We start from the raw sequence: 27,412 nt of genomic DNA, 5'->3' as shown, positions 1-27,412 counted from the left end.
GTCTCCTGTTCTTCTTCAAACCTATGATTTTACTACGCTTTACACAAAGATCGAGCTGGAAGACCTAAAGTTTAGAATCAAAAGCTAGTGGCTGAAGTTTTCAAGCTAAGATTTGAAGATAGATGCAAAGTACTAAAAGTTGAGAAAACAGTTTATGCTTTGACTTTTTTTGGCTAAATAATAAAAGATCATGACATCGGTTCTAAAAAGAAAAGATACACAAAGGTACTAAGTGTTGAAGATGTTTGCTCTTGGATAGATTTCCTTTTAGATAATCCTTACATCACAATATGTGATTCTTTGTTTCAACAACTTATCGGAATCCCCATGGGCACAATTAATTGTGCCGTCTTTGTAGCAAACTTTTATCTTTTCACTTATGAATTTGAGTTTATGCAACGTCTTATTTCTATCAACACGTGTCCTATCATTTTACATAAGCTTAGCCAAGTTACGCGTTTAAGAGGAGAAAGGGGCCATCGGAAAGACAACAGCCAGTGCCCTAGTCCATATGACTAAGATGGCTAGTGGTCCAGAAGCAAATGCTGACACAGGCCAAGTTGAAGGGAGAGCACAAATAGAACTTTGTATTGCATTTGCCGACATGTGCTCCCACATTGTACACTTTCCATTGCAAGCATTGACCGTGCACGAGTCGATGGGCAAGGGAGGAGAAGGGAAGGTATTCAAGATACAGGTGCAAGGTGTCCTAGGTCTTAGGCCAACAGAGTGGTATGCTGGCAAGAGGAGCAATAAAGATGATGCCTATGCTCATCTGGCACTAAAGATGCTTGTGGTTTGGGAGAAGGAATCTATCCTCGTGACTCTTGTGAACTGAACCGCACTTCAAGAGGGGATTCTTGTGTTTTCTTAGATCTTATACTTTCTTAATCTACCATAGGATTAGGGGTTGATGGATACGATAAACATGAACAACTTGAAGATACAACCTGAAGATAGTGGTTTACTCATAAAAATGCCTCACATTGACTCAAACATTTCTGATTTGGCAAAATATGCAGTCATTTCTTCCCAATTCCATAGATTTTTCTGCCTACAACTAAGGAGTCTTTTATCACTCAATGTAATAATTTGGTCACTTTACTATTACACAAGAGATATAATCCAAGGAAAGTAATAAAAAAAGTATGCACAATCGTAGATATTAAGTCTTTTATTTTTGGTGTATCGGCCTTAGGTATGTTTAGAATGATTGAAATTAAAGCGAAAACAAAAAGTGGGGAGCTGAATAGCTTGTTTTTCTCTTAGTTTCAAAAGAGAGTTTGATTGAGTATGCTTGTGCTTTCTAAGTTAGGAATGTAATTTTGCCTCTTTGTAGGAAGCGATACATAAGTGTAAAGGGTCCTTTTAGCTTTTCATGTTTTCAATAAGAGAGAGAGAGAGAGAGAGAGAGAGAGAGAGAGAGAGAGAGAGAGAGATTAAAGTCTGCGAAAGGCCTCGCAAGCCTAAGGGACAAAGTGCGGAAAATACCAAAAGTGAAAAAAACTCATACAAGCCACAAAGGGCTGGAGCAAAGGGCACGCTAAGGCCCTTGCTGAGTACTATACTATGCTGAAATAAAAAAGATCTCAGTAGCTCAAGCAAAATCGAAAACAAAACATGTGGTATCATATCATGTCATGTCATGTTGTATCATGCGCTATCTGAAGTGGGGAGGAGAGAGCTGGAGCTAGAATTGGAATTGGAACTCAGAATCCGAAACCCGGCACTGTGGTGGCTCGTCTATGAGCGGCAAAGATATATTGGATCTATGTCCGTCTGGCCGTCTCACGTTGTGGTGGCAGAGGAGGGCGTGGTCTCCTCGAAATCTGAACCCGCTGAGCTATGTTCAGAGTGACCCCCTGTTTTGGGCGATCTCCTCTGAGGAAAGCTGTGATAGGTCGGACCTCAATCAAGTGTGCTCTGGTCGCTCTCCGTGTCATGGGTAACCTCTGCAATCCTCTCTCAGTAGTCCATACCGCCCGCATATCATCTAGCTCCTCCTCCACCTCACTGTGTTCTGGAGCTGACTCAAAAGTATAGAAATCTGTGACATGCCGCTGTGTCTGGTCAGCGTGTGTATCTTGTGGTCTGGTCCCCTCCTACTGCTCCTTGATCTGTTGTAGCAAGGTCTCCCTGTGGCGGCACATCTCAAGTAGATACAGCCCAATGCAGAGCTGGTCATGGAAGTGGATTAATCGCGATAGCGGGCCGAACTCACTCTTGTCCTGATAAAGACAATGGTATCGCCCTCGGATCTCGTAGTAGGCTGGGCAGGTGCAGAGAAAATGCTCCTCTGTCTCAATCTCTCCTAGTGTGCATAACATGCAGATCCACTGCTCTCTGGGTATACATGCTGCTCTCCTTGTCTCAACCCTCAGTTGATGAGATGAGACCCGCATCTTCCCAATGGTGATCCTCAGTGCATGTGAGACTCCCTTGTCCTCGAGGTACTGGGGTCTGATGATGAAGCCCTTCTTCGAGACTCTTAGGGAATGGTCGCGGTAGAACTTGGTCTTGGTGGGGAACTTCTGATCTCCCCCCCAAGCCCGAGATGTATGTAGCTGGAGCAGAGAGAGAGAGAGAGAGAGAAAGAGAGGGAGGGAGAGGTTTATTCTTTTTTTTTGGAAGATTTTGTTTCCTGACTTGCTTGTTTATTTTTGCTTTGTCACCTTCTTCCTTAATTCTTTCTTGTTTTCTTTCTCTTTTGTTTATTTGACGTATGTTAGTAAGCACTGGGGGCGAGACTCCGTGGGTCTTTAGAAACCCAATATAGCTACCTATGCTTGGGCATTGATGACGACATAGTGTTGCTTTGATTGCTAAGTATGTCTTCCTTTTTTTTTCATAAAAGTTTTTGTTTACCTCTTTTTTCTTCTCTTTCATTTTCTCTCTTGTTTTTTGTGTAGGTTTTTGGTCTTTAGAATAACAAAAAATCTAAATTTGTATGATTGGACATATTCTAGTCTTACAAAGGTGTATATTCTTAGATGATATCCTTATTTATAGTAAAACGAGGAAAAAGCATATGGAACATTTGAGACGTGTTTCAGTTGCTTAGAGGTAACTATGTTTTGCCTAAAGAATCCAAATGTGATTTTTTTGCAAAAGTTCTATTGACACAGGTATGTTAGCCAAGCATGCGCATGCGTGAGGCAATTGTTAGGAAGATGAGTCTATGTTACACATTGAGATTTCTTTTATGACACTACAAATCTACTGCATGTGAGATAAATTGAGTATCTTTGGACTGAGAGCCACCTACCTATAGATTAGAGTGAGAAGTTAGTATTTGCCCTCACAAATCTCAGGCTTGTAGATTTCGTTTGATGCCATCAGAATAGTGGAAGACCCTGTCATGAGCATACATCCAATGACCAAGAAATACCGTTCTCCTACATGGCCATCTACATAAGTAGTTCTTGGAATTCCACTTTAGATGCAGGTTCTAATTTCTCCTCCTCATCTTGCAGTGTTATAAACTCTTTCTGTAGATAGTATTAGAGAGAGGATTATGTGAGTTCACATATTGATTACTGATGTACCATTGCGTGATTCATACATATGTGTAAATCTTTTGGGGAGAGTGTTTGGTATCATAGGCTTTAATCATGGACAACTGGTCTGCAAAACATAAAAGGTACAAGCAGCTGCTGATTTTCAAAAGTGAGGGAGGGGCGCTGTTTGTGGACCAGATCTATTTGGCAGTCTGGTCAGCCTGATTTGGGACCGGCCTCCGATCTCCCTTCCTGTTCAGTCACCTTCTGCGAGCCTTCTGCCTTCTCGAGGCCTTTATAAGGAGGGCCATTTACCTTTTCCACTTGTTCCCACTGAAGTCATTTGAAGAAGGTACATTGGGGGCGTAAGGAGAAGCCTGGTGCTCCCCCTATGTCAGATTCGCCATTTTGTTCATCACTAGTTGGTTCTCTCTGGTTCAGACCCTTCCTCCTTGGACTGATTCTCTTTTTTTTCTGATCCCAGGCTCATCACAGTAGGAACACCTTTTCTTCTTTTCCTTGCTGTCACTGTGAGATCCTTCCCCATCCTCGGTAGAATTGTTTTTTTAAGGCTCACCCTATCCAAGCTTGCATTTCTCATTACCGCTCCCTTTCTCCCTTTCTCAAAAGTGGTAAACTTTTCTCATTGCTGGCTCCCTCTTACTTCATGTCCTTGTTCTTCCTGTATCAATGATAGTCCCAATTCCTTGAACGTCATTGGGGCGGACTGATCTTATGGGAGCCTAGGAAATGGTCATCAGATGGAATAGGGAGCAAACAGATTCGGTAGTCTACTGGCTCACGTAAGGCCTAGTCTAGGCAGTCGACAGTAGCAGGACAGGTCGGCAGATTGCAGACAGTAGTTGGGCCAAATATGAGCAGACTGCAAGCAGTATAGGAGGTGGTTAGACCAATAGGCACCTGCCATGTGGCAGATCAGTCAAGAGTAGGACTGACCTAGTCTGTAGATCTGGATGACTAGTCTAAGAGAGCTTGAGCCCTATAAAAGGGTCCCATTGTTGTAGATGAATTCGAGGATTCGTGAGGGGTTTAAAAGACACCTACAAGGTTGAGGTGAGAAGAAATTCTCCTAAAACCTTTGAGGAAGCCATCAGGTGTGTCGAGATATATCACGATACTATGGGAAAACCTAGAGTTGGAACTTTAGAACAAACTGGTTTTGCTCCTAGGCTCAATAAATTTTCCAATTGACAAAGGGAGAGGCAATTTAAGGAGGAGGATTTTCAGACACCGTCCAAGAAACCTCAAACTCAAGAATATTTCTTCTGATGTTTTTCTGTCTGCTTTGTTTGATGGTTTAGTCCCTGAGAGAGAAGTAGATCATAAGATAGATATGAATCCTAGATCTGCACCTGTTTGTAAATCCCCCAAATAGATTTAGTGAAATGGAAGTACGTGAGGTCGAAAGACAATTAATTGAATATCTTAGGAAAGGCCAATTTTGACCAAGTAGCTTACCTTATCTTTCCAATTTTACTGGTAAAGAAAACTGATTGTACTTTGCGATTATGCATACGTTGACGTGCTTTAAATACAATCACAAATAAAAAATAAGTGTCCTATTCCTCACATTGATAAGCTCTTGATCAAATTGCACAGGGTAAAATATTGTACTAAATTTGACTTAAGATTGGTTTATTACCAAGTGGGAATTAGAGAAGTGGATGTCTCTAAGACATCATTTCATACTAGTTATGGGCATTATCAGTTTAGAGTAATGCCTCTTGGTTTAACAAATGCTTCAACAACTTTTGTGACACTTATGAATAGTGTCTTAGAGGCCATATTTAGGAAAATTTGTTGTAGTATTCTTGGATGATATCCTTATCCATAGTAAAACAAGGAAAAAGCATATGGAACATTTGAGAAAAGTGTTTTAGTTGCTCAGAGATACCTATGTTTTTTCTAAAGAATCCAAATGTGATTTTTTTGCAAAAGAAGTTCTATTGACACAAGTATGTTAGCCAAGCATGTGCATCCATGAGGCAATTGTTAGGAAGATGTGTCCATGTTACACATTGAGATTTCTTTCATGACACTACAAATTTACTGCATGTGAGATAAATTGAGTATCTTTGGATTGAGAGCCACCTACCTATAGATTAGAGTGAAGTTGTAGATTTAGTCTGATTCCATCAGAATAGTGTGAAGACCTTGTCATTAGAATACATCAAATGAACAAGAAATACCGTTCTCCTACATGGCCATCTACATAAGTAGTTCTTGATATGCCACTTAAGACCCAGGTTGCAATTTCTCCTCATCATCTTGCAGTGTTATAAACTCTTTCTGTAGATAGTATTAGAGAGTGGATTATGTGAGTTCACACATTGATCACTGATGTACCATTGCGTGATTCATAAATACGTGTAAATCTTTTGGTGGAGTGTTTGGTATCATAGGTCCTCCTAAAGTTGAAACTTGGTTCTTAAGGACCTTTGTAAAACACATTCTAGGGCCTTGCTTTGTTTGCCTAGTTAGGTTCTACAAGTCCCCAAAAATTTTCATGGGCTGCTTGCCTATGTCAAATTTGTTTTGAAAGATACAGTTTTGTTTTGTTTACATATATCGTTTGTGGCCCATCGACCTTGGTAGCTGGTCACTTCAATGCTTGAATTTTTTCTTTTGGATCACATGATTAAATTGTTAATTTTCTCCTTGACAGGTTGAATCAACTCTGGCAATGCAGAAATTGTCACCCAAGATCAAAGCTATCCAACAACGTTATGCTGGAAATCAGGTTTGCTTTAGATGCTCTGCCTTGTGGTTATTTTAGTCGACATTTTATTGAGTGCTTGTGTGTGGGCACACAATGCCCAATATAACATTACAGAGGCATTGGGGAGTAGTGTTTTACTAATGATGAACGTGTACCTTTTGCATGCTCTCGATTACTTGGTGAGGAAATAATGTAGCTCAAGGACTCTACATGAGGAGGGTCATTAGTAGAATTTATCCTTATGGGTTTGGATAAGGGGGTTTTGTTACATTATACATAGATATGTATGCTAATTAAAATTTTTCACGTTTCCTTGCTCAGTTGCCTTTGTGTAAAATGTTTCATAGCGACAAATTTTACTTATCGTGGGTACTGTCTTTGGAGGGTGTATCTCTCTCTCTCTCTCACACACACACACACACACACACACACACACACACACACACTCACTCTTTTTTTGGTAAATCCATGATTATATTATCAGCAAAATTTACATGAGGGTCTCAAAAAAACAGAGAGCCTCAACAGGAAATCAAAAGCAAAGAGAAACTATTTCCAGGCATGACTGAGGAATCCGTTCTTGCAATCTTATGAATATTTCAGACTCTCCACACACACACACTCACACTCACACTCACACTTACACACTTTTACTTTTGTTTGTAAAGCCACTATGTATATTATGGAAAAGCCAGTCATATAGTAAGAGGAACTCTCAAAGTGAGGGATCAGGAAGTATGAAAGTCAAAACCAGTATACAAACACATCAAAGGAAGCCTGATCAATATCATCTAATTGCAAACAATCATGCAGAGATTGCTTCTATGAATGCCTGAAGTGTGGAAATTTCCATCCCCAAAAAGAGCATGAGTCCGATGCAGCCAGAGAGCCCATAATCTGATCTAACGAAAGGTGTTTGATGATGAACCATGTTGGCTTGCAACTTGCCAAACTGCCAGAAAAATCTGCCAAACCTTTTGCTGGGAAAACAGGCTTCTAGATCAGCTGACAACCTGTCAAAAAGTTGACGGGCTGTTGGGCATTTCCATAAAAGATTGGGCACCGTCTCAAGATGAAAACCACAAGACAGGCAAACAGCATAGTTGTGTCTTCTTACAAGAAATCTGCCAACAGCAAATATACAAGTACACATCGCCATAGATAAACCTTTTGCTTAAGGGGTAACTTGGAGGAGAGCTGATGCAGCCACCAAGGAAGAGGTTTATCCATATGCCACACTCGGTCAGCATGACGATGCACTTAATGTGAAGGAAGATGGACCTTCTGCAAACTTGCAGCAAAGAGCTTGTGAAGGGGCAAATCACTCCCTCTTCCCTGGTACTACAAATAACGTAATCCTGCAGTCTGTTCTCTTCTTGTACAGGTGGGACTGGCAGAAAAAGGCTGATGCAAGTCACAAATGTCATGTCATAAAGGCCTATGATGCATACATACATTGTATTGTGCTGCAGCTTGAGGAAATGACAAGACATACCCAGCATCATCAATAACATTTTTCACTTTCGTAATGCCAAAAGTACTGAGAAAGTAGGCTTTTTGGGGCTGTATAACAGCGAACATTCTGCAAAACATTTTGACCAATTGAGACTTTCCAATCTCATAGAATTACCATTAGAGTCTTGTCTTCTGCGCAATTTAAGTCAAGAGAGACCTTAGCAATCAGTTAAGAAGCAAAAAGCCAGCCCTTAATGTGGCCATGAAAGAAGATCAACCACTCAGTGATCAAATGCAAGAGTATGCATACTAGCCATAAGGCTCAGAAGCATGTTGCACCACGGCTTTGAAACCTAAAAAATTAGCCAATGTCATACCTTTTCTAGCAAGTATATGGACGTGTATATTTAAGATATTCAAACCTCCCTGCATTTTTGGTGTATATAGGTATTCATTTGGGGAAGCCCACCTGTCTTAGAAAAGCCAGCTCTGAGAGCTTGGCAATCCCCTAAAAAGACCAGGTGTAGGATTTGTCGAAATTGCACTCATGGAGTACCTACAGCTGGGACTTCCTCTTTGGGTTCCAAATTTGTGCATGATGTTGTGGGTGTAGGCAAATTGTGGGATATTAAATGATTGTCCCTTATAAGAGCACAGAGATGTCCTCTTTGACAAAGTGGTCACAAATGCATCCGGTCATATTACTTCAAACTCGGATGAGGTCTTTGAGGAGCCAGTTTTGGAAAGGTGTACAGATTTGGCTGATGCTTCTGGTGTGCCCATGGAAAGTTGGTATCCATTCTCTTTGCCAGTGTGCATATCTACCTCTGATTGTAAATATGATGCACATAAAATGTCTCTTACAATGTACACAATGTGCATATCTACCTCTGTAAATATATGCACATAAAGTGTTTCTTACAATGTAGAGAGTTTATGTAATGCTAAATAATGGAGACTAGTGTAGGATTACATGCATACAATGTAGCCTCATGTGGTTGTATTAGAAGAACATAATAATTATTCTTTCACTGGGAGTGTTGGGCATTTTGCTGGCATGGGTGTGTATTCTTGCTTGGTAGTGCTCATTCGACATTTGCCTAAGCCTACCATAGCATGCAGGTATATGGATGGTTGTGCAATTCCTCCTTGAAGGTAATATCTTTGAAATTTGCAGCTGTGAATGCTCCTCAAAAGTCCCGAAATCGGGGTGTCTTATGGGCTCAAATGCTCAAATACCCATGGAAGGAAAACTCTTTCTTATGTGGTGATTTTAACAATGTGCCAGATTTTCTTGACATTGCTTGGTTCGAACTCATGGCAGATTGCAAATGGGCATTATGATTGTACGTATATCCAGGCATGCTGATTTTGAGCCCACCGATCAGCAGCATATGACAATGGAGAATGCCAAGAATATTGGGCAAGGCTTGATAGATGGCATATTCTTCATGCCTTACAATAAAATGTTTTCACTCAATTATGGCTTGATCATACATGCTAGGGCTTGGATCATGCACCAGTGTGGATGGCACAGGGGTTGAAGACCTTTGTAGTGCAAGCGCTTGATCATCATCAACAATAGTTATTTACAGCATGTTCATTTTGCTGGCATTGTGAAAAAGGTGGTCGCTTTTTTCCTTCTCAGATGGTTTTAGATTTCCTTCAATGCCCTCACCTACCTGAACATCCACCACGGCTATGCTTACTGCAAACCCTTTGGCATGGCTTGCAAACAGGATGCAAGTTCGCATTAGCAAAGCTTTGGTTGAACTCAGCCAGGTTAGAGAATTGCAGAATCATGGTCTTCCAACTCTATGTGAAGCTCGGCATACTTTTAATGCTAAATGATAATCGAAAGCTCCTTAACTGGCAGATAAGAGCCAGACAGCTAGACAAGGGTATGTTCATCTAAAGCCTTTCAAAAAATTTGCACCATTAAAGACAGGCGTTTAATACACACAGGGCTAGAAATGGTATTCACCTTTGAACATGCTGTAAATTGCAGCTTGCAGAACCATATGCTGTTCATTTTCAGAATTTGTTTGCTTTTGCTCATGGCACCTCAACCCATGAAGTATAAGCCAGAGAAGTATTTTTGTCAGACGTTCATCTTATTATGGATTCACATCAAGCTGCTGAACGGCAGCAGCGTTTTACACGTCAAGAGCTCTCTGATGTTTTACATGAATGTGATCATTAGAAATCTCTGGGAGAGGATGGACTTGTTTTTTTGTGGCTTTCTGGGACATTCTTTCTCCAGCTTTGCTATGTATAGTTAATCATGATTGGAGTTCTCACTCCCAAACACTGTCCTCTGAGGAAGAAATAGGACGCTGCCGAGAAGGGGGAGTCCATTGTGACTTTTGTGTTTGAGCCACTATCCGAAGGGCTTGCTGAACCCTCTGTGCTGCAGGGCAGCTCCAGAGACTGTGCGAGATTGTCTCAAGGTCTCCCTTCCTCTAGTGGTTGCAGCTCCCGTCAACGTGCATCTGCTCCAGCCAAGGACCAGTGGGTAGACTCCCACGGGCAACCATTTAGAAGAATTAAGTAATCTTTATTGGCCGCCGGCTAGCCTAGAAGCGTGGCCAAAATCTGAAAATGACCTTTTGAGCAGCTGTTGGTCCATACAATGTCACTCTCTCGAAGGGTTCCGAGCGATTGCCTCTAGCTGGAGGCAACGATTGATGCATCTCGGGGTGTACGACAAAAAAAACATTTCCACACATCTCTCCAAGTGCCCTACTCTGGACGGCCAAAACCACTCGCTCGAATCTCACTATATCCCTTGAGGGGCTGACCATCCCACAACCAGAGGAGGCGTCACTGTGACCTGTGCTCCTCTGAAGTGATTGGTGCTATGTCTATGGTCTACTGCTACTACTCTGATCCTCTATAGACTATCACTCAAGAATTGGCTAGTTTGTGTCGTCCTCTTACAACACATGGATGCTCACAGTCATGGTTAGTAAACATGCATGCAAGTAATAATTGAAATAAGTGGAAATAAACATCTGGTTGGTAAACTCACACACATGGTTAGTAAACATGCGTGCAAAGCAACAAATGAAAATAAACATCCATTACATGTTGGTAAAGAAAATGTAGATATGCTACAACCCTAAGTTACCATTAGCCCGTTTATTGTGGATGTAGGAGAGGAAAGTAGGACAATTGTAGTAACACATACTAAAACCTTAATGTTTCTTTGCTAAATGATGTTTAGATGATTGTAATATATGCTGAATTTGGAACAATTTTCTCAAGACAAAGAAGAGAAGGGCATTGTCACTTGGTTGGACAGGGCCATCAGAATGATAAATCATCTAGTGAAAGAGGGGGTACAAGAAGAAAAGAGGAAAGCAGTTTGTAGGATTCATTCTGCTTTGAATTGTAACAGCCACAAAGGGCAAGGTGAAGAAAGAAAGAGAGCTGATAATTTTAAAAGGAGTAGAAAGGATGAAAGGAGATTTTGGTCGTGACCATTATTGGGGTTTAGTCGATGCGCTCATCTTTGTGCTCTTGGTTTAATCCCTCTCATAGTGTTTGAGATGTGGAAGTGTGGTGCTAAGCTTTTAGGAAAGGCATCCCTTATTTTATTCCTTTACTAAAGCTTTAGCTATGCAAAATTTCAATATTTTTGTGTATTTTGTTTAAATTATTGCTCCACACATATTGTATTTTCTTTTAAAAACTTTGATTCTTGAACTATTGACCAATTCCATTCACAGGAAAGAATACAACTTGAGACATCACGACTATACAAACAAGCTGGTGTGAATCCATTAGCAGGTGAAAGAGAAGCTATGTTTTTTCTTAAATCTATTATTTCTCCATTGTCTTTCTTTTTAAATTGTATGTTCATTTTTGTAGGGTGTCTACCAACATTGGCAACAATCCCGGTTTTCATTGGTTTGTATCGAGCCCTTTCTAATGTGGCTAATGAGGTGAGAAATGCAACAAATATTATATTTTGAGATTCTAGTGACCTTGGTGGACAAGTTAGAATTTTCAATTTGATTTCCATGTAAATTTTGATTTAAGCCTACAATTTACACAATTGTGAATGTGCAAAAAATGTTCGTATTTGTCAATAATTGGCCACTTACGTGCATGCGGATATACACAACCCGCCGTGTATGAATCGCATCTTCATGCATAATCATGCTGATTAAAATGGTGCACTTATGTATATTCTTCCTCAAACTATACACATATGTGCATACATTTACCGGTAGGCACATATAAACACAACCAAGTAATTTGATTGGTGTATTTCAAAGCATTTTGATTAAATTTATCGAAGGTTTTGTGTTTCTTACATTGCTACTTTATGATTCAATTGAGCTTTGTGAAAATCGATGCCTTAATATTTTCAAGACTTTGGAAAAGTTTCTTTTGTTCTGTGATGTTTGTTTGTTTGTTTTTGGGGTTTTGGCCTATGTGTTCTTCAATCCATAGGCTTCTCACACTGTCTCACTATGTTCATAGCCTTTATTTTATGCTGCGTTACTATGTAGCCTTGCCATAAAATGGGTTACAAAGGGTCACGAGTAGGTAACCTTTTGGTGAGTGATGTTGAGTGACTTAAGCTGTAATCAAGGATGAAGCATAGTGAATGTATATTGTAGACATAAATTTCTTGGTTTTTGTGTAGATGGGGCATGGATTTTTGAAGGCTCACAAGGTAGGGGAATATCTACCATTGGCTCATGTTTGATGCCACCGGCTGTGAAAAGTGTGCAAGAGGTAGGATGGGGTAATTGTGAGAGGTTAGGTGATGGTTGGTTAGAAATGTCATACAGTGTGCGTGTGTAGGAGTGCCATAGTGTGGTGTGCATGAAAGGGGAGGGAGCTCATCACTCGAGAAGTTCTTAAGAGTTATTACTAAACATAATGCTTATTAACTCCTCGTTTTGGTGAACAAAGATTTGCCTCTTCCGGCAGACTAGACGGCGATACTCATGTATTGCCTCTGCCTCACTCAGAAGGTGATGCTTAGCCTCAAACAGCACGGAGGCTTACACTTATCATTGTACCGGCTATTGCAGGGTACCAAGCCCAGAGAGAAAAATAAAGAAAGGACAAAGTACATCAAATAGAGGTGGAAAATCATACAAGCCTCAAAGGGCGGGCTAGGGACCTTGCTGAGTGCTATGCTAGCCTAAGCTATAGCTATATATCTCAAAACTCAGAAACTCAAACAAAACTAGAGCTGAGACTTCGACATTGAACTGAAAACTGAAACCCGGCATCGTAGTAGCTCTCTAGTGGGCTGCAAAGATCTCTCGAATCTGTGTTTGTCGAGCTGTCTCACCCTGTGGCAGAGGGTGTGGTCTCCTCGACCATTGTATCCGCTGGTGGGCTATGTCAAGGGTGGCTCCTCGTCTTGGGTGATCCTCTCTGAGGAGGCAGAGATGGGTCGAACCTTGATGGTGCATGCCCTGGTCACTCTCTATGTCGTGTGTGGACTCTATGTCCCTCGGTCGACGGTATCATGTCGACTTCCTCCACTGATTTACAATGCTCGCAGGTCAGCTAGCTCCTCCTCCTCCTCCCCCCCACTGTAGAAATATGTGACATGTCGTTGTGCTCGGTCTGCCTCCACAGCCTGTGATGCTATATGTGCATGTTGCTGTCTGATCTGTCATAGTAGCACGTCTCGATGCCATCGCATCTCAACGGGGGGAGAGAGAGAGAGAGAGAGAGAGAGAGAGAGAGAGAGAGAGTCTGTGGGACAAAATGCACACCAAAATCATCAACATCAGTTAGAGACTGAGAGTCTATGGGGGAGTATAGCAGCTCAGCCCCAAATTATTACAGCATAACTACATTTAATCTCTTGGGATGTCATCTGGCTCCTGTGACATTCCCTTGTAGTAGTAAGGGAGGAGTTACCTTGGGACGAGTAACGACTGTGCAAGCAAGCCCCCCCCTAAATACTAGTCTCGCTCCTGCTAGAGTTAGGGGATATAGCAAGGGAGAAACTGCCTTGGGATGGGCAGGGAGAGTGCAAGCAAGTTTCCCAATGTTGGATCGTTTGACCTCACCGAACAACATTGGAAATTCTAGTGATGGTCTTGTCTCTTTGGTAGGTGATTTAGTTGGGTCTAGCTCGGTAAATCAAAACAAAAAAGTTAGAAGAAACATATATAGAGAAAGGTATAACTTTTTAGCTAGGTCAAACATGAATAATCTTCATGATTTTGGGGAAGGTAACATTAATTGGTCTAACTTTAAGGCTTTATTAGTTAGCACTCATTATACTAATAATAACATAAGAATTCTTAATAAACTAAGACGTCTTAGAAACAAGCATCTCAAGACTTCTGTTTCTATTAGTCCTATTCATGCCACGCAAGTAATTTATGTTGTCTATAACATACATAGTAGTAATATGCTTTATGTAGGACAAACGTGTAGGACAGCTTTTATTCGTTTTCAAGAACATGGTAGGGAAGCTAGAAAAGTTCATAGGAAGAATTCCTTAATTGAGAATTCAAAACCCTTATATGCAGCAATGGCAAAGTTTGAATCTTTTCATTGCTTTCCCATTGAGCATATAGAGGGCCATTTTACAAGGCTGCTCGTCCTCGTGAATTGTTTTGGATGAGAACTTTACACACTTTCTTCCCAAGAGGTTTTAATTTGGAAGGAAAATCAACTCTTCGTAAAAATAAAAGAACCTCTAAAAAGAACCCTTTGATGTGGAGAACTCATATCAAGCTCTTTAACATTCCTCATTACCAACATAGTCATACACCTAACATCGTATGGAAACCTAAAGTTATGTTACGAGGTTGTCCTAGCTCTCCTGCAATCTCACATGTAGTTCGTGAGTTGCCTCCCTCACTTCCTCTTCCTCCACTTCCTCCTCCTTTAGTTCCTTTAACTTCCTCAGTTCCAAGAGTTTTTGCTTCTCGAGACTATAAAAGAAGACTACTCTACCTAGATAGATTAATGTCACTAGGTCTTTTTTCAATAAAAGTTTTTGAAAAATATAATGTCAAAGTTCTTTTTAAACTTCAATACACCTTGGAAAACTTCTCTTTTGAGGATTTGAATCTAAATAAGCTCCATTATATACAACTTAAAACTTCGTTGGATCGCTTCTTGAAAGTAAAAGCTTCCTTTCAAAGTCTATCTAAATAAGGAAACTCTTGATTTGTATTTTCACTTCTCCCTCACTTGACAAGATAGGCTTAAACTCCATTTTGAAGTCTCATGAATTAATGGATTCTCTCCCTCATTTTGTGAGAAGAATTTGGAAGCATCCAGTAGTAGCTTGGAAGTATGTAAAAACTTTAGGACAAAAGGCTTCCGACTATGGAGAGATAGGTAAAAGGCTTTCAGAGCATTCAAAATCTGCTATCCTTAAAGAACCTTGTTGTTGTAAAAGTAAGAGATTCCAAAGCTTTATTGATGCTGATTTAGGACATGTAGTCACAGCTGATACCTCCTTTGCTTTCTAGTAACCTAAGAGACCTTTTCATGAAAGGCACGAAATTTCGATTGTACTCTTTTAAAGAGTCTTGCCTTTGAAAAGCTATCGATAAGGGAATCTCAAAGTTTGTTTTGCAATTAGAAGAATGTTTAGGAGTTAAAAATATCTTATCAGAATGGAAAGGGAAGATTTTGAAGAAAGTTGCTTTGAAACTAGAAGAAGTCCCTTCGGTTAATTGCTCAAAGAAAAGTAACCATCTTTCTAAAGAAGATGAAACTCTTCTCTTCGAAAATTCCATAGGAATTTTGTCATTTCTTATGTGGACAAATGTTCCAACAACTTTGTTTTTATTTGCAAAAAGTTTTACTTAGAATGTCTTTTGAGAGAAGTGAACTCGTCTGCCAAAACTTATGCCCCTGCCTTAGTTTCTCAAAAGGATTTGATCTCAAAACATCAGAGTTTTTGCAAGTTTTCTGGGTTTGTTTGCAATCCAAGTATACCTTTTCTTTGTGCTGCTTGGAAGTTTCATAAAACTCCAAAAAAGCCAAGATTTATTGCAGCTGCTTGTGAGACTACTTTGACAGATGTCTCTAAATGGCTAAGCTACTGCTTCAAAGCCATGTTGCCTAGTGTCCATGAACTTTGGAGGGACTTATTAAAAGAGGCAGATGTCCCCTCGCACTCAAGCTGGATTTGAAATGACTCTGTAGGAGTCATTCCTGTTGTAAAATTTTTTAATTTCTCTTGAATCATTCAGGAAAAAGAGCCTCCTATTCTCCTTCAAACCTATGATTTTACCACGCTTTACACAAAGATCGAGCTGGAAGACCTGAAGTTTAGAATTAAAAAGCTAGTGGCTGAAGTTTTCAAGCTGAGATTTGACAAAGATAGATGCAAAGTGCCAAAAGTTGAGGAAACAGCCTTATGCTTTGACTTTTTGTGGCTAAAAAATAAAGATCATGACATAGGTTCTAAACAGAAAAGATACACAAAGGTAGTAAGTGGAAGATGTTTGCTCTTGGATAGATTTTCTTTTAGATAATCTTTACATCACAATAGGTGATTCTTTGTTTTAACAAGTTATAGGAATCCCCATGGGCACTAATTGTGCCGTCTTTTTAGCAAACTTTTATGTTTTCACTTATGAATTTGAGTTTATGCAACGTCTTCTTTCTATCCATACTGCCCTTTCTATCAATACTTGCCCTATCATTTTACATAAGCTTAGTCAAATTAGGTGTTTTATAGATGATTTATTTGTACCATATGTTCCTAACTTTCAAGACTTTATGTATAAAGACGCTAGAGCTTTTGGAGAAGGAATCTATCCTCGTGACTCTCTGAATTGAACTGCACTTCAAGAGGGGATTCTTGTGCTTTCTTTGATCTTAGACTTTCTCAATCTACCATAGGGTTAGAGGTTGATATATACGATAAACGTGAACAATCTGAATATAGTGGTTTACACATTATAAAAATGCCTCACATTGATTTGGCAAAATATGGAGTCATTTCTTCCCAATTCCATAGATTTTCTCGCCTTTGTACAACTAAGGAGTCTTTTATCACTCAATGTAGTAATTTGATCACTTTACTATTACACAAGAGGTATAATCCAAGGAAAATAATGAAAAAAGTTTGCACATTCTTAGATATGAAGTCTTTTATCTATGGTGTATCGGCCTTAGGATGTTTAGAATGATTGAACATAAGCTGAAAACAAAAAGCGGGGAGTTGAATAGCCCGTTTGTCTTTTAGTTTCAAAAGAGAGTTTGTTTGAGTATGCTTGTGCTTTCTAAGTTAGAAATGTATTTTTGCCTCTTTGTAGAAACGATACATAAGTGTAAAGGGCCATTTAGCTTTTTATGTTTTAAATAAGAGAGTTTCTAGTTTTTTGGAAGATTTTGTTTCTTGACTTGCTTGTTTATTTTTGCTTAGTCACTTGCTTCGTTTCTTCTTTATTTCTTGTTTTCATTCTCTTTTGTTTATTTTGCGTATTTTAGTAAGCACTGGGTTTACCCAAGAGACTCCGCGGGTCTTTAGAAACCCAGTATAGCTGCTTATGCTGGGGCACTGACGATGACATAAGTGTTGCTTTGCTTGCTAAGTATGCCTTCCTTTTGTTTTTCATAAAAGTTTTTGTTTACCTCTTTTTTCTTCTCTTTCATTTTCTCTTTTATATTCTTTGTAGATTTTTGATCTTTAGAACAACAACAAATCTAAATTTGTATGATTGGACTTATTCTAGTCTTACAAAGGTATATGTACTATATAAAGGGTGGTCTGAATAAATCAGTTTAAGACTGAGAGTCTTTGGGTTTAGGTTTGAAATCTCTAATGAGTGCTTGCCTGTCTCGATAAACCACCCATTTACCTTCTTTCCTTGTTTCTTTCACTTAGATAAGGTCATTTTCCCTTTGTTTGAGTTGGGTTGGAGTGAGCTCTTCAGATATCCAAATCCTAGTGCCCTTGAGCTTGTTGGTTTGTCTAAGGATCTTGGTTCTTAAAATCCTTTCTTTGAAATAAATTTGTGCTTGGTTTCCCTTTCGAGTGATAAGGCTTACGTCATTTTCATCCCAATCGATTTGTGGCACTGCCTTCTTGAGTTGGATAATCTTTTCCTCATCAATACATTCCTCTTCCTCTTCCATTTCAAAATAGCTAAGGCAACTATCTTGCAATCCCCCAACACGTAAAATCTTATTGCTATTTGCTATGGCTTGCTGCTCTCTTACCTCTGTAGAAACATTACATTTGTTGATCTTGTTATGTATTGTTGCTGTAATTTCCTGTCCCATGGATTTGAGCTAAGTGGTGACCATTTCTTGGACCTTGGCTACACGCTGTGGTGGTGGAGTTGTAGTATTGCATTGCTGTAGGACTTCTTGGATTACCTCATGTCTGTCGTCTTCTTCATTTTTGAAACTGTCTTCTTCAGGGAAGCAATGCGAAGCTTTGCATCTTTGAGTTCTTGTTGTAGGATCTGCTCATGTGGATCAAGCTTGCTTTGAAATTTGTGAAAAGTCAAGGCATAAGGAGAAGGTGTCGACGCCATGGTAGCGTAGGATGGCTTCTTGTTAGCTGGAGTTGATGGAAAGAGCTTCGTCTTCAAGAACTCCATGCTAGGAAAGACCTGTGCATTCCGGGACGCCTTTGTTGAAGCTAACACCCCAGATTGAGCCAGGGGCTCAGCTCAGCTTGAGGTTGGGTTAGACGACGGCCCCACTGAGCTAGGTGGCGTTGTGGGCTAGAGAGAGAGAGAAAGAGAGATGCCTCCAGAGCCTGTGATGCTATATCCGCTTGCTGCTATTTGATCTGTCATCGTAGCATGTCTCGGTGCCATCGCATCGCATCTCAAAGAGAAGAGAGAGAGAGAGAGAGATTAATGTCTTTGGATGGCCTCGTGGGCCTATGAGACAAAGTACAATCAAGAAATTAAGCAAAGGGCTTGCTAAGGTCCTTGCCGAGTGCTAAGTTAATAATCTCAGAATGCTCCAAATACATATGAGGGCGCCATGGTGGCTCTCTGATGAGACAAGGTGTCGCGTATTTGCATTTGTTTAGCCGTCTGTAGTTTTGTGATGGGGGGCATGGTCTCCGTGATCTCTGTATCCAGCGCGCCAGATCGGGAGTGACACCTCAGCTTAGAATGTCTCCTTTGAGTAGAGAAGTGATGGGCTGGACCTCTATTGTGCGTGCTCAAGGCAGCCTTTACATCGTGCATGGTTTGGCTCCATTGCCATGCGCCTTCTCTTCCCGCAAACCCATGCTGGTCTGGTCAACATTTGCATCATGCATGGTTTGGCTTCACCGCTACACGCCTTCTCTTCGCGCGGATCCATGATGTTCTCATATTGGCTATCTCCTCCTCCTCTACCCCAATGTGTCCTGGGGCTGACTTGAAGGCATAGAAGTCTGCGATGTGTCATTGTGCTCGATCTGTTTCTTGTGTTGCTGTCACCTCGTGCTGTTTGATTAGTTGCAATAAGGTGTTTCGATGAAGTAATCCTTGTGAGGTGTTGAAGATCATAACCTTGGTCTTACCAAGGATGACTGTCAGGTTTCTCTCTCTACAAAAGACCTCTAGGGCCTCTAGGTGTCTCTGTAGGCCTGCTGTTGAGCGGGAAGTAAGGCCTATGTCATCTGTGTACAGCAGCAAATGTATCATCAAATCAGCATGCAAGGATTCCTCCCCTCCTAAGCAATCAATGAAAGTTGTGATTTCATCAATGTAGAGCCCAAAGAGTCTCTGTGAGAGGGGGCATCTTGCTTTACTCCGATCGTGCTCTCAACCCAATTTGACAGGTTTATAGGGCTTCCTCCCTCTGACTAACTATATAGGCTCATCACCCCCCAGATGATGTCCCTTGGGATTTGTATCTCCTGGAGTCTTCTAGTCATGCAGGCTTGTGGGATTGTGTCAAAGGCCTTGCGAAAGTCTACAAAGCATGCGTCATAGCTACCAGGGAATGGCGTTCCGGCATCTGGAACGTTTGCAACGCCGTTCTTGGAAGCAAGTCGGAACGGGAACGGCAAATTTTTTTTTTGGGGCTCTTTGAAAGGTTCAAATGAGTATTTTAGAGCTTATATAGAAAGTTTAAAGCTGTAAAATGTAAGTTTCTAACCTAGTTTTATGTCATATGATGACGTGTTGTGTATGATGTGGCGTTCCGATCCGTTTCCCCTTCTCGGAACGTTTTCGTTCCAACACTTGAATTTCCGAAACGTTCCTGTTCCTTGATAACTATGGCATGCGTAGACTTTTTGGGATCTCGATCTTGCCTCCTCGATGACAGCCCATATTGTAAAGATTTGGTCAAGAGTGGAATGTTGCCTCCAAAAACCAGTCTTCCCAAAGCTCAGTGCCCATGTGCCTCTATAAGAGCTGATCTCTCTCCCTAGTACCAATTCATAAATCTTAGTGTGTGGCCAATCATGAGGGTGCAGTATGTTCCCTGTGTCCATGGGGTTTCCTACTTTGAGCAAAGACCTCATGCCCATGCGCAAAGTGCTCAGTCCGCATCTCCTCATGCTCCTAGTCTCTCCGGTTGTGGAGCTTGCGCAGTGTAGCTCGCATATTCTGCGTAGTGATAGGATGGATGTAGTGGGCCTGTGTAGAGATGACATTGGGTGGTGCTTGGATCGGGACATCGTAGAGTGAGGTTGCATAAGTGTGTCAGATGCTTGGATCTGTGATGAGGATGCATGGCTTACCCTCAGAGGGAAGTCCCCATCCAATAGTGGGATCCCCTTCTCGAAATAACTGATCACCTCTATGTGTGAGGACAGCCCGTCTCTTACTACGTTTCAAGCCCCGTGATATCCGTTGTGCCTCAAGCATCGTAAGATGTCCCAAAGCCCGCTCATGTGTGAGGTGAGATCTAATGTTGTAACACTCATCGTCAAACCATGGTTTTGGGGTATCTTCGTAGCTAGAGAGAGAGAGAGAGAGAGAGAGAGAGAGAGAGAGATGTATTAACGTTTGTGGGAGGCCTCGCGGGCCTATGGGACACAGGGTACAAAGCACACCAAAAAGGAAAACCTCATACAAGCCTCAATGGGCTGCAGCAAAGGGTGCACTAGGGCCCTTGCTGAGTGCTAAATTGATCTACAGAGCTCAATAGCTGGAGCCAAAAATCAGATATAAACCAGAGACTAGCTGAATTAGGTTGAGAGCTGGGACTCAAAAGCCAAAGCCCAGCACTGTGGTGGCTAGTGTGTGAGCGGCAAAAATGTCTCGGATCTACGTCTGTCGAGCTGTCTCATGCTGTGGTGGCACGGGAGGGCGTGGTCTCCTCCATCTCTAAACCCGTTGGGCTATGTTTAGAGTGACGCCTCGTAGGGCGGTCTCCCTTGTGGAAAGCTGTGATAGGTTGGAGGGATGTCTCATGTGATGTGGTGGGGGGTGTGGTCTTCTCCATCTCTGAACTTGTTGAACTATGTCCAGAGTGACCCCTTGTCTTTGGCGGTCTCCTTTGAGGAAAGCTATGATAGATCGGATCTCAATACAGTATGCTCTACTCGCTCTCCGTGTCGTTAGTAGTCTTTGCATCCCTCTCTCGGCAACATTGTGTTGGCTCTCTGCTGATCTAGACTGCCCTTATATTAGCTAGCTCCTCCTCCTCTCTGCTGTGCCCTGGAGGTGACTCAAATGCATAGAAGTTTGTGATGCACGACTGTGCTTGGTCAGCCGTCTGTAACCTGTGGTATGGTTGCCTCTTGCTACTCTCTGATGTGTCGTGATACTCCTTGTGTCGATGCATCTCAATCAGATAGAGCCCAATATAGACATGGTCATGGGAACGGATCAGTCTCGTGAGAGTGGATCGAAGTGGCATCCCTCTTGGTAGAGACAATGGTATCGTTCCTGGATCTCCTAGTAGGTTGGGCAGGCAAAAAGAAAATACTCCTGTCTGAACCACCCCCAATGTGCATAACATATATAGATCCGCTATTCTCTGGGTATACGTGCTACTCTCTGAGCTGATGGGATGAAACCGGCATCTCTCCAATGGCCATCCTCAGTTCATGTGAGACTCCTCTGTCCTCGAGATACTGGGGTCTGCTGATGAATCCCTCCTCTGATACTCTCAGGAAGTGGTCGCGATAGAACTGGATGTGGGTGGGGAGCTCTGGGTCCCTCCTCCCTCCCCCCCAAAAGTCCGAGATATATGGAGCTAGAGGAGATCTAAATGTATGGTACAATTAACTCATCTCGTGTGATTTGACTCAGGAGGAATGTCCATGCTGTACTGAAAGAGGGGAAGCTTGTCCATCTGAATACTGTGTCTGGCCAACCATGTGGATATACGTGCATACCATGTGTCTGCCCTGCTCCACTATTTGTTGGTGAGGTAAGCCCCAAACCTTGTGGATGGACGTCACTGTTTGAAAGATAGCATCAACCTGGGAGGTGTCATGGCGAACTCTGCTTGTATCATCTCGTGGGATTGAGGGGTTACTCCGAATTATTCTAGATCCCATAGTCACTTGTAGCTGCTCAAATCTCCTCCACTCTGTCATCAAGAGATCACTCCCCCAAAAGGGTGCTGCATACATGGCAGTCGGCCACACACTAGTGTCCAAAAGCCAGCCCTTCGTCGGAGGGGGAGAGAGAGAGAGAGAGAGAGAGAGAGAGAGAGAGAGAGATGCTATGATATGATTGTATTTAAGTCCATGTGAGACCTTCGGGATCTATGGGACTGGCGATCACTATCAACTAATAGTGATCCCTTACAACCAGTGAAATAAAATATTACAAACTTTATGTATTGAGAACTTGTTGGGCTAGACCCAATACCTTGTTTCGATGTTCCATTATCTCTTTCAAGTAGCTTCCTAGCTTTTTGGCTGGCTGCACCTACAGATTTTTCAAATTGTCTCTGCTGCCCTCATATCTTTCTCTGAGCGGAAGCTCTACATCTTAGGAGTACATGCTGCTCATTTTCTACCTCTCCTATGGGGCAGATTTTACAAGTCCTTTTTTCTCTGGGGATGGTAGTATTGACTCCATGTGAAATCTCCATCGACCCATATGGATTGCTCTTTGAGATGATGCTTATGGTTCAACATCTTGAGATGGGACTGGTTGTCCTGGAATTTGACAAGGATTTGCCTTGTTTTGTCCTCCTTTCTTCCCAGCCTCGTACCATTAAGTGGCTGAGATGTGCATTGTTTTCTTGGAAGACATCAGTTAGAATCTTTTATATATCCTGGTCCTCTTTTTCTTCTACTCCCACTATCCAGAGATTAAGTGCCTTCTCTTGCTGTTCCTTTTCCTCTCTCAGAGTGAATGGATTTCAACCATTTTACATTTCACTATATCATCAATAGTACTAATGATGTCTTGTGTTTGCTGCATATGAGGGTATTGCCTTTGTTCCTTTTTCTCTTACCCTTTCGGCACTTGTGTTTTCTTCTTCATTTGCTGTTCCATGCTGATAACTTTAGCATACCCTTTTTTTATTATGCTGTCCATTTTCTGTTCCATGCTAATTATTATAGCATACCCCTTTTTTCTCTTACTGTCCATATCGAGCCTCAATCAGAGAGAGAGAGAGAGAGAGAGAGAGATGTATTACTGTCTTCGGAAGGCCTCGCAGGTCTATGAGACAAATTACAATCCAAGGGTAACTCGTACAAGCCATTGTGGGCTGAAGTAGAGGGTTCACTAAGGCCCTTTGCTGGGTACTAAGCTAAACTAAACTCAAAACGTGAAACTCAAAACTAGTACTCAATCTCATGGTCAAAATGCATAGCTAGGTGCCATGGTGGCTCTTCTGTGAGCTGCGAAGATGTCTCATGTATGTGTCTGTCGGATTGTCTCTCGCTGTGGCGGGGGGCGCAATCTCTGTGATATTTGTATCAGATGGGCCATACCGAGAGTGAAGCCTCTGCTCTGCACAGTCGCCGCCGGGTAGAGCTGTGATGGGTGCTCTGATCTGCCTTTGCAGAAAGAAGAAAGAAAGAAAGAAAGTCTATTAATGTCCACAGGAGACCAACAGGCCTATGGGACAGAAAAAAACCATTTAGTACATCTGCTTAGGGAGGGCACATGGCAGCTCCCAGTGAGTGCAAAAAGCTACTTTAGTTATTCAGAGTACCTACTTAATAGTCTGGGAACATAATCAGCCATACATCACTTCAAGACCGACAGTCTTTTGGTTTGGATTTAAACTCTTTGATGAGTGCTATGCTTTCATGGTATACTGCCTGTATTCCATCCTTCCTAGCAGCCTTAACCTTGGCTAATTTTGTTGCCGTATTCTTCAATTGAGCTCATGTGAGCTCCTTCGCTATCCATACCTTGTTCCCTTTCAACTTGTAAGATTGTCGGAGAAGCTTGGTCCATAGATCTGTGAGTTAAGCATAATGATAGCATGTCCTCTAGAATGCCGGATGTTAGTTTCTCCATCATCACCATCATTGGCAACTGTCCATTCAATGTTTTGACATGCGCGTCTCACTGAAAGAGGAGTCCTCTTTGTACCAGCCTTCAAGGAGCCGCTGGAGCGGGGCGAGAGAGAGAGAGAGAGAGAGAGAGAGAGAGAGAGAGAGAGAGAGCACATGTATCTACTGTATTTCTGGTATGACAACTTTTTCACAAACTCTAGAAGCTTTGTCCCTTTTTTGGTCTTATTGCTGCTTTGTTGCCAGGGTCTTCTGACTGAAGGGTTCTTTTGGATTCCATCCTTAGCTGGACCCACTAGCATATCGGCCCGTCAAAGCGGAAGTGGTGTGTCATGGCTGTTCCCCTTTGTTGTAAGTCTTTCTTCACGTTAAATTGTTTTGTACTAAATAAAATCTCTCTTTGTTTAACTGGGCTTATGTTGATGTTTCTCTCCGAAGGATATGATAAAAACTTTAATATCTCAGATTGCTCATCTTGCAGGATGGCCAACCCCCACTAGGTTGGGGTGAAACTATAGCCTACCTGGTCTTGCCTGTGCTATTGATAGTTTCACAATATGTCTCTATGCAAATGATGCAAACTCCACAGGTAAACCCTTGGGAAAAACAGTGCTGGCATTATTTCAATGATGAGCTTTGCTCGTCAGATGCATGTGGCGATTTACTTACAAGTTGTCCTACAGACAGATGATCCGAGCCAGAAGAACACGCAGGTCATATTAAAGTTTCTACCGTTGATGATAGGTTACTTTTCGTTATCGGTACCATCAGGCCTCAGTTTATACTGGTAATTTTCAGCTGCACCCGCACTTTAATATGTTGAAGCAAACTGAGGTGGGTCATCGTCAGTTTGTTAGTTCTTTATACTTGAAAGTCGTGGGCTTGAGCAAGGTTACTTCCATTTCAGCTCGTAATAAACCTTTCCTTCAAAATTAAGGTACCATGACTGGTCGTAGCTAGCATTAAATTGGGGATGGCATGGGGAAATACCTTGGCAGATTCAGGTTTATGATTGACCTGAATAGTATTGATATCTGCTGACATATGCAAGTATTAAATGCACTAATACGTTAACATTCACCTGTTATTTACATCGATGCTAAGGTGGATACCTGCCCCTCTCTGATCGATCGTGTAAACAGGCAATTGTTTTAGATCTTTACTGTGAGCCCTTGTTGGGTTGGCCTAAGTAATCAATGCAGAATTTTACTTCAATAGTGAGGCAGCACTCGTGTGTTGGTTTGTTAAGGTTAACAAGTAATATCTTGACTACGGCGCAACAAGTCTGGCTGAGGCAGCTGGGTGGTGCAAATCCTTCTGTTACTAAAGATGGGGGTGAGATTATAAGCGCAGGACAGGCATTGCGCTCAACCTCATCACCGGTAATAGATTCTAAGGAGCAACGTCGTGGAGAAAGGTGCCGTTGTGATGAAATCAAAATCAGCTGTGATTTTTTTCTCTTTTGTTATCTCTTGTTATATCTCGCTACAGTACAGAATAAAGTTTCCCTATGTCAGTGGGGGATGTGTTTATACTTTGAAACATTTTGATAGGTTTAGGCAGCGCAAGTTGGAGGAAGCACGAAAGAAGGAAGAGCGAGCAGAGGTTGCCAAGCGTGCTGCTGAGGCTGCCAACGCTGCAGCCATTGAATCTTCTGATTCTCAGGGGGAGGATGACAGTGATGACAATGGAACTGGTGACAAGATACTAGATGTATCTTCTGCAAAGGTATAGCTTTGCTATCTAGAAACATTTTAAGGGTTATGTATACTACAGTAGGATTTCAGCATGATTCCTTTATTTCAGCAGGATTCGTTGGAGGAGATATACAGTACGAATGGAGCAGCAAGCCCAGATCCGTCTACATCTAAACGAAGCAAGCGTTCAAAGAGGAAACGTGCAGCTTAATTGCAAGTGCAGTACTGGGTTTAAATCTTCAACTGTCTTCTGCTTTGAGCCATGATGCTCATGATGGTATGTTCGAAGATGAATGGTGCAATGTTAAATCTTTGCTGCGTGACGGTTATTTGGTTGTGGGAGTAAACACAGAAAATTGTAGTAATGTTTCAGGCTGTCTGAGCAGCTTGTAAGCAGAGGCATCTTCTGGTTTCTGAATAGGAACGCCTCAATGTATCATGAGCGTACAGGATATTTGGGAGGGTGGGTATGTAAAATTTTCCCCTTCGTATCTTGGACAATATTCGACAATATTCATGGCTTGATGGCATCTTCAGGTGCAAAGACTGTGTCTCACATTTCTCTCTCTCTCTCTCTCATTCTCATTAGGGAGCATGCTAGTTTTTTAAATTATTTCACTATCCTCATTAGGGAGCATGCTTATCTATATTATGAGTGAACTTCTTGGCCGACAAAGGAAAACGGGTCGTTCTTGAAGTGGATAGCGCACTAGCAAGCCATGCCTCTTAATTGGCTTCTCAAAGCTCCATATTTTAGTAAGTGGGCGCTTACATCTCGTATACCTTTTCCTTTTGCAATCTAGTTGCTTCTGAAGATGGATATTCTTAGCTAAGTAAACTTTGTAGCTGACTGTAATATTTCTATTTGCTTACCTACCCACTAAACAGGATAAATTTGGGCAGCTAATAAAGGTTTCTCCCTTGCAAAGATTTGCGAGATCTCCGAGGAGACGTCCTGTCTTTGGTAGGAATTTTGATAATAGTGGCCTTGTCACTAAAACTATTTTTAGACAATGTTGGGTAATATCATGTTCGTATAGTTTTGGATGGATAATGTTTCGCTTTAGGGCATCAGCTGGGTATTTAAGTTTGTGGAAAGAGTTCAAAGACCGATGAAGAGTTTGGTTGGCTCCTGCCATACCTAATTTATAGTGAGGCTTGATGAATGCTGTGAAACAAAAAACACTAACAGCAGGAAGACAAGAACTAGAGCACAAGTTAGAAGGTAGAATGGCTATATTATATGCATACATACGTACATACATGCGTGTGGGTGCACGCGTACGCGCGTTCTCCAAAAAGAAAAAAAGAAGTGTGTGTGTGTGTGTGTATGCTTGTGTTTCATTGCCTCTACAGCAAGAAGCTCTCTGCGAGCAGACACAACTCTTGCACTAAGAACATATGGATGTGTTATTGTTGCATTTATGATCCTCAGATTATTCGTCATATTCGAGTCATGGGCACTCTTGTCACAATTGTGTGTTGGCACTCGTGAGATGTATTTCACATAAAGCATGATCCCATGTAATGCAATTGAAAGTACAAAGCATCTTCTCATGCACTCCATTTCAATGGGGCTAATAGTGGGTTGGGAGCTCCAAGCAATTATAGTTGCTTCGAAACTCGATCGTGTGCCTTCTCTTAGGAAGAAATATGAAGATAGACAACT

The 27,412-nt window shown here is 41.6% G+C and overlaps 1 protein-coding gene across 2 annotated transcripts in view; it reads left to right on the top strand.

Annotated features, from left to right (window-relative positions):
- The window catches only part of LOC147882066 (inner membrane protein PPF-1, chloroplastic-like), a 34,311-nt gene extending 7,851 nt beyond the window's left edge, over positions 1 to 26,460 (top strand). The window contains exons 3-11 of one of the 2 annotated variants that reach the window (XM_087401304.1): positions 6,184 to 6,258; positions 11,424 to 11,484; positions 11,566 to 11,639; positions 24,293 to 24,397; positions 24,528 to 24,635; positions 24,730 to 24,833; positions 25,296 to 25,463; positions 25,600 to 25,774; positions 25,853 to 26,460. In XM_087401304.1, coding sequence (XP_087257430.1) covers positions 6,184 to 6,258; positions 11,424 to 11,484; positions 11,566 to 11,639; positions 24,293 to 24,397; positions 24,528 to 24,635; positions 24,730 to 24,833; positions 25,296 to 25,463; positions 25,600 to 25,774; positions 25,853 to 25,954 — 972 coding nt within the window. In that variant the 3' untranslated portion in view covers positions 25,955 to 26,460. The remainder of the gene's footprint in view (positions 1 to 6,183; positions 6,259 to 11,423; positions 11,485 to 11,565; positions 11,640 to 24,292; positions 24,398 to 24,527; positions 24,636 to 24,729; positions 24,834 to 25,295; positions 25,464 to 25,599; positions 25,775 to 25,852) is intronic. The other variant, XM_087401305.1, reaches the window with a different exon arrangement.
- The last annotated feature ends 952 nt before the right edge of the window (positions 26,461 to 27,412 follow it).

This window comes from Dipteris shenzhenensis, chromosome 30 (genome assembly GCF_047967505.1).
Source record: "Dipteris shenzhenensis isolate YYH24624 ecotype China chromosome 30, Dip_SZ_1.0, whole genome shotgun sequence".
Taxonomy (NCBI): Eukaryota; Viridiplantae; Streptophyta; class Polypodiopsida; order Gleicheniales; family Dipteridaceae; genus Dipteris; species Dipteris shenzhenensis.
This window is presented reverse-complemented; position numbering and strand designations above follow the sequence as displayed.